General features: G+C 43.0%; 1 protein-coding gene across 1 annotated transcript; it reads right to left on the bottom strand.

Annotated features, from left to right (window-relative positions):
* Window positions 1-2,618: 2,618 nt before the first annotated feature.
* nek10 (NIMA-related kinase 10) lies at window positions 2,619-12,495 on the bottom strand. The gene is given in 34 exon segments (XM_070967108.1): window positions 2,619-2,753; window positions 3,380-3,423; window positions 3,641-3,746; window positions 3,894-4,004; window positions 4,132-4,232; window positions 4,355-4,370; window positions 4,552-4,602; window positions 4,881-4,912; window positions 4,994-5,081; window positions 5,243-5,450; window positions 5,692-5,762; window positions 5,895-6,024; window positions 6,272-6,347; window positions 6,450-6,552; window positions 6,922-7,043; window positions 7,122-7,167; window positions 7,256-7,393; window positions 7,509-7,637; window positions 7,796-7,898; window positions 8,040-8,104; window positions 8,200-8,271; window positions 8,391-8,452; window positions 8,967-9,106; window positions 9,780-10,004; window positions 10,299-10,385; window positions 10,464-10,543; window positions 10,965-11,032; window positions 11,114-11,192; window positions 11,280-11,321; window positions 11,407-11,491; window positions 11,565-11,660; window positions 12,049-12,170; window positions 12,283-12,343; window positions 12,425-12,495. Coding segments are annotated over 34 exon segments (3,090 nt in total). The 3' UTR covers window positions 2,619-2,693.
* Between the last annotated feature and the right edge of the window lie 466 nt (window positions 12,496-12,961).

The raw sequence follows: 12,961 nt of genomic DNA on the forward strand, positions 1-12,961 counted from the left end.
AGAACTTTTATTTTTCACTTAACACAACGAGCCTCAGTGTTTGAAGCTGTTTTATCACAGACTGCCGGACATGAACTTTACCTAAATAAATTATACTGTACTGTAGAAATAATACTATTAATAAACATGAAGAATAAAAATGTGTCTGTACTGGCAGCAGGAGGAAGAGGAGATCAGATGTTAGAAGACAAAGCTGCACATACAGCAGCTTCGTCTCTCTGAAGCAGAAGGACATTGTGTCCTGTAGGTAAGCCAGCAGCCTGTGTGCTCTAAGAATTCATGTGCCTACTCTGAATGTGCCGATATCTTCCATGTCTGGGAATTTTACATGTTTTGCAAATGTGTGAACCTGGAATAGATCACGTCATATGGCCTTTGTTGGTCTATTAAAGTCTTGTACTGGATTTCATTTTGCTGTTTCTTGTTTCTGCTGAAGCCTCAGTTATTTCTGGACTGGCACAGTGGGACGTGTTGTACTTTTAGAGGCTGTGAGGTTGTTTGAGGTCAGTGTGTGTCCTCTCAAAAGCAGGTTCATACTGCCCCCTGTGGTTAATGTGGGGAATTACACCACAGCGCACCTCCAGCGAGTCTATTGGTGGTGAATGAATTACAGATATATATAGTAAGAAGATAACTTTAATACTGCTGCGTTAATGGATTACTTCAATCTTCACTTTGCTGAGATCTGATAAGTCTCAGGTGGACAGGTCGTTTCTTTCAGGAAATATTAGACTACAGATGCCGTTTCTGCTCCCGATGAACACATAACAAAGACTCTCCTGACTGTGAGCTTCTTGGAATTGAGAATAAATACATTTACTCAAGTACTGTACTTGTGAGTATTTTAATGTTATATTACATTGTACTCCTACTTCACTATTTTCACTCAATTCATCTGACAGCTGTACTTTTAATATAAAGATATTACATAAGAAATATGTGATAACAATTCAGATTACAGCCTGCAAGTTAGTGTGCATATTTAGTATATACAGGGCACCAGTAAAATACGCATTGGGTACCTGAATGTGCAGGTCAGGGGTTAAAAGGGGTAAAAACTTTACTTTTAAAAGGGACTTAAGTTTTTTAAATTACTGAGCACCTGTTTGATAATTACAGGAGACAGCAGTGTTATTGCAGTGTAACAAGGCAGGGACAGTGAGGATCTGTTAGCCCTGGTTTCCTGTACTACCTCACTTGTACCAGTAGGTACTCAGTAAGTATTTCCTTGGTGTCCTGTGTCTATTCACACTGTAACTTGCAGGCAGTAATCTAAAGTGCTAAAGATAATCTTATTAAACACAATGCAATGCCAAAGATAAGACCAGTGCTTTCCAACCCTTTGGCCTTGTGACCTCAGTATCTCGCCAGGTCCCTCTGTTGTGTTTGATATGTTCATGAGGTGTTAGCAGTTCCACCAAAGAAAGACTTCCCAGTTTGAGACACGAAGAGGTCAAATTATAGAGCAAAGTCCACTGAAAACAGATTGTGTATGTGTAGATTGTGTTCTTTCTCATTAATTATCTCCCGACCACTCAGATCTGCTGGTTGGGAACCACTGTACTACATTATCTAACAGCACATAAAGCACTAAAACAACAATCAACAAAATGCTGCTTAGGCATAATGTCTGTATAATATTGTGTCAGTCACAGGGGACAATTTTGCGCACTTTTCATACAAAAAGTACATTTTGCCGCTAACATGTATGTACTTAATGTTTTACAGTCGTATTAGTACTCAAGTGAATGATCTGGACAAAACATTCAAACTTTGTACTTAACATGACAAATGATGAATGAACTGGACATGTCTGCATTGAGAAGTGTTTATTTAGTTATTCCTCATACAGATGATACTGACTGATCCCTTTTGAATTAAAGTGCATTAGAAAGTGTCCCTTCAGCCTCCCTCCACTCAATGAAATGACAATGAAACCATGTGCAGTGAATTACATACAGAACGTACATTTCACATGTTGATTATATTGAAAATAATAACAGTTTTTTAAAATGAGTGTTAATGTAGTTCAAGTAGAGCAAAAAGTGGAAATTTGGTTGGTTTTCACTGTCCACAGGCAGACACTGTGAAATGTTTGAAACCTGATGTTGAATCCGGGTGAAGGTTGGGTTTCTTATCAGCTCTTTGAATGAAGAAAATTGACTTTGCAGCTTCGGCTCGCAGCCATTTGAAACGCGCTCTGTGAAGAGCTGAAAGAGTCGAAGCGCTGAGTCTGATCCTGAAAATGTAAAGTGCTGAACCCCACAGATAAAAAGCCGTGGACAGTGTTGGAGTTAACCCAGGTGCTTCTGTGTGCGACGTGCCGGTTACAGGCCGTTCACTTAAATATGACAAGCCTCTGATTGGCTGAACTGACAGAACTGAAACATAAACACACAACTTCAACCTTCATTACCAGAGCATGCAGACACAGCATTATGTACATATATATTATATTATCTTTGGAGATTTCACAGTCACATCAACTTTGTGTAAATAATCACTGCCTGAGAACCGAAGAGGTGTGGGCTGTTAAATATTTTGATAATCAATTAATCATTTAAGCCATTTTTGAATAGAAATGCCAAATCTTCCTCTGCTCTTGCTTGTCATTTGTGATTTGAACACAACAAAAAAACCCAACATCTTTAAATGATGAATGATGGCTTGTGCATTTTGTACAGACTTCCGGGTCACCTGCTGTGTGTTGCTTCATAGTAGCTGCTTTCCTCCAGCAGCTCCTCTATGATCCCCTGAAAAGGAACATTTTCACAGTAAATCACTTCACCGGAAGCAGACAGACGCTCAGTGCGAGCATGAGGCGGAAATTAAGGAGTTTTGTTCCAAAATGAGACTCGAGATCCAGCAGGAGAAAACAAAGGTGACACCTCCTCTTACAGAGTAATACATTGAAACAGCTGGTGGATTTCCAAGAAAACATTCATTTCTGTGTTTTAAATAAAACTGGCATGTAGCTTAGCTTAGCATAAAGAATGGATGAGCTAGCCTGGCTCTGTCCAGAGGTAACAAATCAGCCTAACAACAGCTCTACAGCTCATTGAGTCACACTTTAATATCTTCTGTGTAAATGTTCTTGTCCGGACGCTGTGGCTAGCTGTTTCCCCCTGCTTCCTTCCTCGTCTTTGTGCTCAGCAAAGCTAACACATCATGGCTTAATATGCAGCAGACAGAGATAATATCAGTATCGTCTCATCTAAGCATCATGTTGACTTCTTCCTTTAAAGAATCAACAATGAAAAAATGGCAGATAAATTAAATAACAGCACAAACTGAGAAGATTTTACTGGTATTTTACAGATATTTAATGCTGAATATCCAGTAATGACAAAAATCCAGATCACCTTCTCAGAGAACTGACCTGCATCTGCTGATAGGTGACTCCGTCTTTGAGATTCCCCTCACCTGTCAGACGCAAAAAGAAAACCAGATGCACATTGTTGGCATTAAAATGTAAACATCCAGCTGTGAATCTGCAACATGTAAGGTCGAGGGGCTCTGATTTTGATTTTAAGAATCACAGAATACATCAATCATTTCCTCAGAGACAGAAGATCTGTCAAAGATCTTGCAGTATTCTGTGTTTTTACTGGGCGTATGAGGTGGCAGTGATACCTCTTACCTGTGCTGTCAGCAGCATGGGGGTCTCCTGTGAAGTGGTGGGCCAGAGGAAACCAGTCTGAGCCGGCTGAGTCAAACTCCATCAGGTCTGGAGAAGCTTGGAGGAGCTGCAGGGAAAAACAGGAAGGAGGCTCTCTTTTTGTTGACATACCGTACAAAAATGATTGGGATCGGGGGGTTAACTTTATGCAATGAGTTTTCTTTAAACAAAACTCTCCCCAGTGTCACTAAAATGCAGGTCAAGGTGTACAAACCCTGCTGAGCTCCACCTTCAGCCTGCACGGATCGCTGCCACAGTGGAACAGAGACTTCTTAAATCTTTCGACCACCCGTCGTTTGACGTTGTGGTGCAGCGCTGGTGGAAGCTGGAGGTGAAAAAAGAGCTGATGTCAACATTTCATAGCCGATTAAATTCAGATTTTTGAGACCCGATGAGACATTAAACTGAACTTCGATCAGATGACTCAGTTTGAGAAGCTTGTTTTACTGTACTTGAGTGATGAAAATGATTTTGTGCAGCTGCACGAGGAGCCTCTGAATGGGATCGTCAATCTGCCGGAGCTTCTTCTGGGAGACGCAGATCCCTGCTGACACTGAAGTGAGAGCAAAACCAAAAAACACCCTCTGACTGAGGCGAAAGAAACCGGACAATCTACTCTACCGTGTAATCTACTCATATTCAGTGAAGTCAGTGAGTATCAGGTTGAAAAGGTACCTGGCCTTGGTTTGATCTTTGCAGCAGCGTGATCCTCACTGAGAACAAAGGCAGAATGAAGATGCATAATAAATAAACTGTGTCGGATATGAATAAACTGTGTTTGTGCATTAGCAAACATTATAGATCTCTGCTTTTTTACATTAGGGATGACAGAGACCACACAGAAATACTCTCAGTAACGTGAGACGTTTCACTCACCCAGGTAGAAAGTGATCAGGTGTAACTTGGGCACTGGACTTTAATCCTTTGATCACACAACACAGTGGATTAACCAGAGTGAAAAGCTTAAACCACGAGCAACAACGAGAGAAAAAGAGTCACTTCCAGCTTTAACAGAGCGGCCTTGTTAATGCAAGACTGCAGTTCAAATCCCAGACTGCCTCCCCGTGTTTACAGTGAACAGGTCGACTCATTTATCAGGAATAACAGCATGTTAAATGACTTCATGATGAATATTCTCACAGCCGGGAGAGAACTAACCGCAGTTTTTTCCTGTGAAGGCAGTCGGGTCGATTTTGGGATCGCAGGCTTCAACATCGCCGTCTGAGGCTTCGTCTAAAAACACACGTTCATAATTATTTACATCATGGGATTATTTTGATTTCCAGTCTCTGCCAGTCTGTGCTCAATTCCGACCTTGAGTGATATTCTGCTCACTGTGGTTTGACCTGCAGGCTGCAGAGAAGTGTGGAGTTGTAGGCTCAGTACTCCTTGAGGATTTTTCCTGTAAAGAGTGCAGCACTTATTTTAAAATTCCCTGCAGGACATAAAGTAAAAGTAAGTTCTTTACAAATTTCATATTTAATCACAAAAGCAGTTCGTAGTTACCTCTTAAAATCAAAATAGTCCTCATCTACATCCTTTCAATTTTTAAAACCAATTTACCTGAGATGGGTTCGAGTGGCAGCAGTTCGTCCTGCTTTTGTGTCTTTCCAGGAAGTACTTCTGCGCTCGTTTCCTGTCTCTCTCTGCTCGTCTCTCCAGTGCATTCTGGGAAGTGTAGAGGCCGTCCATCAGCCTCATCATGAGGTCAGAGATCCTGGAGCTGACGGCCACGATGTCGGGCCGCTGGTCTGCATCTGGACTCAAACACCTGACAGGATGTTGGACAGTGCTGTATGAACTCGTTACAGGAAAGAGCAACTTTAATATTAAAATGCTTTTAATTTATAGCAATAAAAACACAAAACAATACTATACATGAATAAAACACACATGATTCTGCAAGTCAAGTTCAGTATAAGGTTCAGGATTCAGTGTAACTTATGGACAAAGACACACTCTGCAGCTGCAATGATATGTCAATATCAATAATTTCAAAATAAAAGCCTCACCATCTGATCATGTCTGTGACTCTCTCTGAGAAAGCTCCTTCTTCAAACGGCTCATAGACGGCCTTGACAATCTACAAGCGCAGAAGAAGAAGCACAGAACGATAACAGATGACAGTGTGTGTGTGTGTGTGTGTGTGTGTGTGTGTGTGTGTGTGTGTGTGTGTGTGTGTGTGTGTGTGTGTGTGTGTGTGTGTGTGTGTAACCTTGCTGGCCAGTGACAGCATGTTACTGCTGTAGAACGGAGGCTGTAAAGCAGCCATCTGGTAGAGGATACAACCCAAAGCCCAGACGTCAGCTTTCTCTCCATACGGCTCGTTCTTCACCACCTCTGGACTAACACACACACACACACACACACACACACACACACACACACACACACACAGCTGTTGTTAGGACCATATACACACTTCAGCTGCAGTATTGGCCGTTTCTCTGTGTTGCTCAAAAGCTGCTTAAAATTAGAGGTTTGATTCACCCAAAACACATTTTCTCATCTAGTACTGCTGTTATCTACAGTCGCCATTATTTTAGTTATATTTATATTACTATCTTGGATGCGCAGAATGAATTTCCTCACCAGGAGTAAAGGATGGTGCCGACCACCGACGTTAGCTTGCTGTTCTCCTGTTTCTGCTTAGCTAGACCGAAGTCAGCTGCAGGGGGAAGAAAGACACAGGCTCAGCCTTTATGATGAGACAGGACAGGCGGAGGATGTGACTGAGCTGATGGAGATGGGGAAACCTGCTGACACTCACTGATGGTGACCTTGTCCTTTTCCCCCAGCATGATGTTGTTTGGTGTGAGGTCGCGGTGGACAATTCTCTTTTCCTTGTGCAGGTAACGCAACGCCAGACACATCTGAAGGATCATTTATTTATTAAGTTATTAAAAGACTAAGATGCTTCCAATCAGCCAGAAGGTCTCTCTGCTTTGGCAATGGGGATTATTTACTATTCATATTTTAGGCTACTAACATTGAGCCAGAAATAGACTGAAATCCCTCAACCGTTGCAGAATCGGCTTTCTATGTTCATGTCTTTGCTCAGGTGCTAACAACTTACAGCCACTTAGAAAACATCAGTATCAGCAGCCTAATAATTCAGTACACATGCATCATTATATGATCAGCAGGAGGCCATTTGCAAAATGATGAAACGCAAGTGCAGCCAGTGTTTCTAAAGTCCTGTTTTGGGTAATCAGAATTCAAATGAAACCAACAGTTGTTACCTGTACAAAAATATTCCAAATTCTGTCTTCTGTGAACTGCTGCTGCTTCTCCTTCAGGGAGCTCAAACGCTCGGCCAGCGGCACTCCCTCGATCAGCTCCATCACGATGTACAGCTGGTCGCCTGAAATGAACAGTGTCATTACGGAGTTCAGCTTTGAGTTAGCTGGGGGCTGAAGGAGGCAGTAAAAACAATCCTCACCTTCCAAAAATGTCTTGTAATATTTGACAATGTTTGGGTGTGTCATCTGGAGAAGGAGAGCAAAGGAGCACGTGAACAACACAAATATGGCCGTTCTTTCCTCACTTTCGGTGATTAAAACCGAAACTTCTTGCCTGTTCTTTGACGATCGTGAGCTCTGAGATGATTTTCTCCACATTACTGTCTCTGGACTTCTTGTCTTTGCCAAACGCCGGGTTGTGGAGGTTCACCTCCTTCAGAGCCAGGAGGTTCTGGCCACTCTGCTTTCGCACCTGTAATTGAGTATATTTGCTGGAACCAGGGACACTTGATGTGAACCACCTGAAGCATGAGGTCACAAAGACGAAAAACTGTGCTGACTGCAGGCGCTGTTGGTTTTTATGGTACCTTAAAGACGCTCCCGAAGGCCCCGGTGCCCAGATGGTCCAGTATGGAGTAACCGCTGATGACTTTAAGGGGAGGGCGGTTCTGGTCCACAGCCTCGATGCTCTCCCTCAGACTGTCCAGTTCATCATCCTGCATGACAAAACAGACAGAACTCCATTCATTTACAAGGTAAAAAACCCTCCATGTCACTCAACATCATTGTATTTTATTTATTAATATTTCTTTCATCTTTCAGCCTGAAGTCAGCTGAACAAACAGATGAATCCATTTAGAAGCTGTTCTCTTACAGTGTAGAGTGAAACCTTGGTTTGCAGCCCCTCATAGGCCGTGAGGTCCCGAACGTAATGTCCAACATCAATAAACAACTCAAAAAGGTCTGTGGGAAAGAGCCTGAAAAGAATAAAACATTACATAACAGCACTGGAGAGCTTTTTTCCAAAGAGGATATCCAACAGTAGCCAAAGTGAAACGGTGTAAGCGTGACACGAATTTAAGGTTATATATGTGCATAATATATATATGTAACATCACCTCTTAAACAGATGTCTGTTTCTCTCCACGCTAAAGAGAAAGCGGAGGGTCCGAAACGCATAGCACTGCCAACATGCAAACAAATTTACACTTGCACGTTACTTCCTGGTAGCTGCACTGCCATTATAATGTGATTTAATACATATATGAAGTCATCTACCTGTAAAGGTGTGACCTTTGGTCCAGAGTTTTGTGGTAAAATCAACTTTGCGGTTATATAGATCCCATTTTCCTACGAATACAATGTCAAAATGAACTGTTTTAAATGTTTTACACACGTCTTGATATAAAGGTGGACTTTGCACTCATTCTTCTCAGCTGTCCTGCTTCGTGCTAAAGACTTTTCCTTACCTGAACAATGTGGTGAGCAGATGTATCATCCAAACTGAGCTCAGTCAGAACTGTACAGCAGGCTGGAAAAGGGATTAAAGAGGATATGACTTAATTTAAGAACTCATAAATGCAATCAGCCCAAAGACCAGCTGTGAACATTAACAACTCAATACCCAAACCACAACAAGAACAGAGACTGGGAACACTGATGCCTTCAGACCATAAAACTCAGAGTTTCCTCGTAATTACTGGGACAGCAACAAAAAAACATTGATGTTTTTGACTCTTTAGACTTTCAGAAACAGAATATTTCCAACCATTTCCTCCAAAATCATAGCTAAAGTAAGTGTAGTCTCAGCGGTCTGGATTCTCACTTCAGGAAAAAGCTGTTTACATTCTCAGCAGCTGATAAGGCTCCTCTGGGAGAACAATTTACTGTGCAGTGAAAGCACGAGTAAAAATTTACTGGCCTTTCCCTCCATCTCACGTTACTAACAGCACGACATTTTACTGAACGACGTCTGACTCTGAAGGAACCCTGCAGACAGTGCGATATTTCATGTGCAGTATGTGGAAAGCTGTGTCGTCCCTGACCCGATTGCAGGGCCGCCGTGTTGTCCACCTCCTCCTGCGGGCTCAGCTCCTCCCTGATGTGCTCTCTCTGGAGGCGGCCGGCTGCGTTGGCGCTGGAGAGCGTCTCGATGGACGAGCGGTCCGAGACGTACTGCCTGTCACTGGAAGAGTTATTTTGAACGGCATCGTGCTGAATAACGTAAAGAACGGCACTTCTATCTCAGCTGTTTTTTGCCTGAAAACAAAGCTTAAAAACTGAAATGTCTTGTGATGCTCAGCTGTGTTTACACCATTAGCTGTTAAATACTGGGAGGTGAATCTGATTCTGCTTCAGACTGCTGCAGCTTTGAAGGCCAGAAAGCTCAGCAACTACAAGTCAACACCCTGCAAATAGATCATTATGAGGAAGTACAAATCTGAACCTTTTTCACTTTACAAATACTGTAAAGTACTGCAGCAATTTACTGTTGTACTTCCATGAAAATGGTGGACTCACATGAGAGAGACTGAAAAAAGAAGAGTGGTCAAACCGATGCTGCACAGGCTGAGATATGCTGACTTTTATATGGGTCAAGCTCTTCTTTTTTAAATCTGTCTCTTGTGAGTCCTCTTAATTTACAGAAGTGCAATATTAAATCTCTGAAGTGACCCTTTAAAACCACGAATCATGTCAGTGTGGACAGAAAAGCACTTCCAACAGTGAGTTTTCAGGGAATGAAAAGCACTACGGGGTAACAAAAGGAGAAGGTTTTGGTTGAACACAGTGAGTCAGTGAGTAGTTTTTGTGAAGTCACACAAAAATCAAAGATGCTCTAATCTCTGAGTCTCACAAACCTGCTGAGCAGCCGGAGAAGCTGCTGCACGCCGCCCCAGCTCCGGATCTCCGTCCTGGTGTCGGGGTCCTCGCAGAGCTGGACCAGGACCCAGGCGACGCTCCACAGCAGCTTCAGGTGGTGGCTGTGCAGCAGGCTCAGCAGCACCGGCAGACCCTCCAGCTCCCTCACCTGGTCCCTCACCTGTCGCACCGGGGACAGGAGCCTCAGCAGCTCCGCACCCATTCTGGAGGAAGCATCGGGTTCAGTTCAAATGTATTGTTTAAAAGACTATAGATTGCTTTAAAGTGCTGTGGAAATTAAGATTATTATTTCACAATGCAGTATCCAGAGGGTCATATGTTCGGTATGTCTGTGTACTTTTAGATAAGGCGACATGAGACGAGATGAGATAAGCTAAGATGAGACACGATGCAGCAACTTGTATTTTATCACCACTAATGAATGAAGGTTCCTTCAACTTAGACACAGCGTTTCATCTGACAGCAACAAAAACATCAACAAAGAAGTGATTTCTAACCTCTTTGACAGCAGGTCATATTCCTGCAGTATTACAAGCAGCTTCTCTACTATCAACAGCTCTCCAATCTCCTCCCTGCACTCTGGGCTGCAGGAAAAAACAAAAGGGCTTGCAACAGATGAAATCAGAAATGTAATTAATCCCGTAAATAAAGTATTTGCCTGCCTCTCAGCCAAAGTGGTGAGTGCCAGCAGGGCTCCCAGCAGCACACTGCTGTCTGTGGTGGAGAGGAGCTTCACCAGCGTCTAGAACAATCAGTGCAGAAGAACTTTTGATGATATGAGACCATCATGCCATCAATTATCACTCAAAAGCAGCAACACTGACATTTGTGCTATTCTTAGAGCAACCGTAGAGCTTCACATGTACAGTTTGTCACATGGTACAGTATCTCTTGTAACTTGTACATAAATTCCACCTTTCAGCCTGTTGGTGGTCATGAATTAAAAGGTCAGAATGTGCCTAAAATGGAAAAGGTTCACCCTCTGGGGAGCACGAAAGTTTTTGCATTCCATTGTAACATTTCTTGTGTAATTTCATGAATAATGTTGGCGCTGGCAGGAAGGTCAGAAGGTCACCAAACACACAAATTTAATGAAATACAGCCACCAATGTGATGTGAACAGCGCACAATCACTGTCAACCTTATCACAACTTCTGACTTACTCTGTGGGCGCCGCTCTCGATGACCCAGACCCTCTGATTTTCGACAGCAGACAGCTTCTGAAACATGTCTGCAGAACAAATCAGCGAAAATGAGGACGAGCTCAAGGCTCATATTATCAGTGTCTTGATGTTGTCTCGAGATTACTCACAGGTCATCGTGACCAGTTTCTGCACAGCGAACGCCTGCTCGCCACAAGATATGTACGTGGCAGCGACAGACTCCATATACTGAAGGAGAAACAGATGACATGAGATGTATGTGGGTAAATCATAAAGTCTGTTTAGGCATGTAGGGTAAAAAAAAAGAGCGTTTACCCTGGCAAGTAAATTTACGCCTTGAAGCTGATGGAGGATTTTCTAAAAGAAAGCAGATAAAGAGACATTTGTACAGTGGAAGTTTTCATAGAGAACACAATAAAAGCTAAAAATGTTAAACCTGTACCTGATGGTGGGGATCTCTGATCAACAGTCGCAGGCAGATCAGAACCCTGAGGACGGACTCGGGCTGTGCGTGGTGAAGCCATTCACTTCAGAGGGAGTAAATTTTGTCAATAACGTCAGTCTTGTGTGAGACGAAAGAAGAAATGCTCATTATTTTACCTGCAGAGTCGGTTCTTGACCAAAGATGCGAGGACGTCAGAGAACAGCGCATGCAGTGGGTGGCTGCTGAAACATCTTTGGTCTCTGTATGTGACGCTGGAGAGTGAACGCATTTGTAATTAGGCCCTAAAATGGTGCAGACTGTAGTTGATGCTTTAAAGAAACCGCTAATGTCAAAATGAATGTTCAGCCACAAAAAACACAATTCACTCAGCTACTGAGTGCAACAGGATCCTGTTTGGGGAAAAAGGATTGATTTGTGTCTGTAATGAAACTCAAACATCATATCAGGACTGAGGTTAAACAAAACCCAGTCCAAGTTACATACAGTACCCACCACACAGATGACTATAAGTGCAGTGGTGAAGTTATCCAGTATCATATATATGGATAGAAGATATACTGTATGTGTTTTGTGGTACAGAGAGCTTAATCACAGTTTCACATGATATAGGAAAAAAATGAGCGAAAACAGTTTGAAAACCTGAATTTTTCCAGTTCGGAGGCCTCGGTGGAGGCGTCGCTCTCACTCCTGTGTCTGCTGGCGTCCTTTGGGGGATGTGAGCCGTGTGATCTGCGGGGTTTACTGTGACTCAACGCTGCCACCTGCAACACACACACAGTCTCAGACCACAACACACAAACAGACCTGCAGAAACACGAGCTGGTTTGTATCAGACATGTCGACAGACACGCTGCCTCAGCTGTTGCTGTTCACCTCTTGTCTGGAGCTGCTTTTGATGAGCAGAGACTGAAGCCTCCGGAGATCATGAGATGCCCTAGAAAAACAAAGGCTCATCAGCTGGTTTCTTTTTGCAGGGAAAATCACTTTATATTTTGTCTCAAACGACCCATCTTACCTGCTCTGGATTCCTCTGGATTTCAGGGGCACTTTTTCTCCTTGCCCCCCCTTTTTAACTGGATTGGACATTTTCAGCTCTCCCCTTTGTTTCCATGAGTGACCAGTGGCTCACACGTTTTGGCACATTGTGACAGTTAACTGAAAAAGCCTACAGAAGAAACAGAGCTAGCTTCTGTGACAAGGGGGCTAACTGGACTTTTTTTGTTTGCCTTAAGGAAGCAGGTGAGCTGAGCTTGTGTCAGGTGAACTGGCAGAAGTCAAACGTCTCTTACCCGTCCTCCAGCTAGCAGCAGACAGTTGATTTGAACGGCTTAACACGAGCTTTGCTTCATTTAATATCCCGAGTCGGTGATATAGGCGACATAATATTTATTCGTGAAACAGCAGACGACCCTGCGCGAGCGAATAAGACAAAACAATGCTCAGGGTCTCTGCGTTTTCAACCAATCCAGGTAGACAGTACTAGAGAGTTTTAGTTGCCATGGATACAACAGACGCTTCGCATTCCGTCACCAGAGTATTTTGACCATGGGAT

Source organism: Chaetodon trifascialis, chromosome 7 (assembly GCF_039877785.1).
Source record: "Chaetodon trifascialis isolate fChaTrf1 chromosome 7, fChaTrf1.hap1, whole genome shotgun sequence".
Taxonomy (NCBI): Eukaryota; Metazoa; Chordata; class Actinopteri; order Chaetodontiformes; family Chaetodontidae; genus Chaetodon; species Chaetodon trifascialis.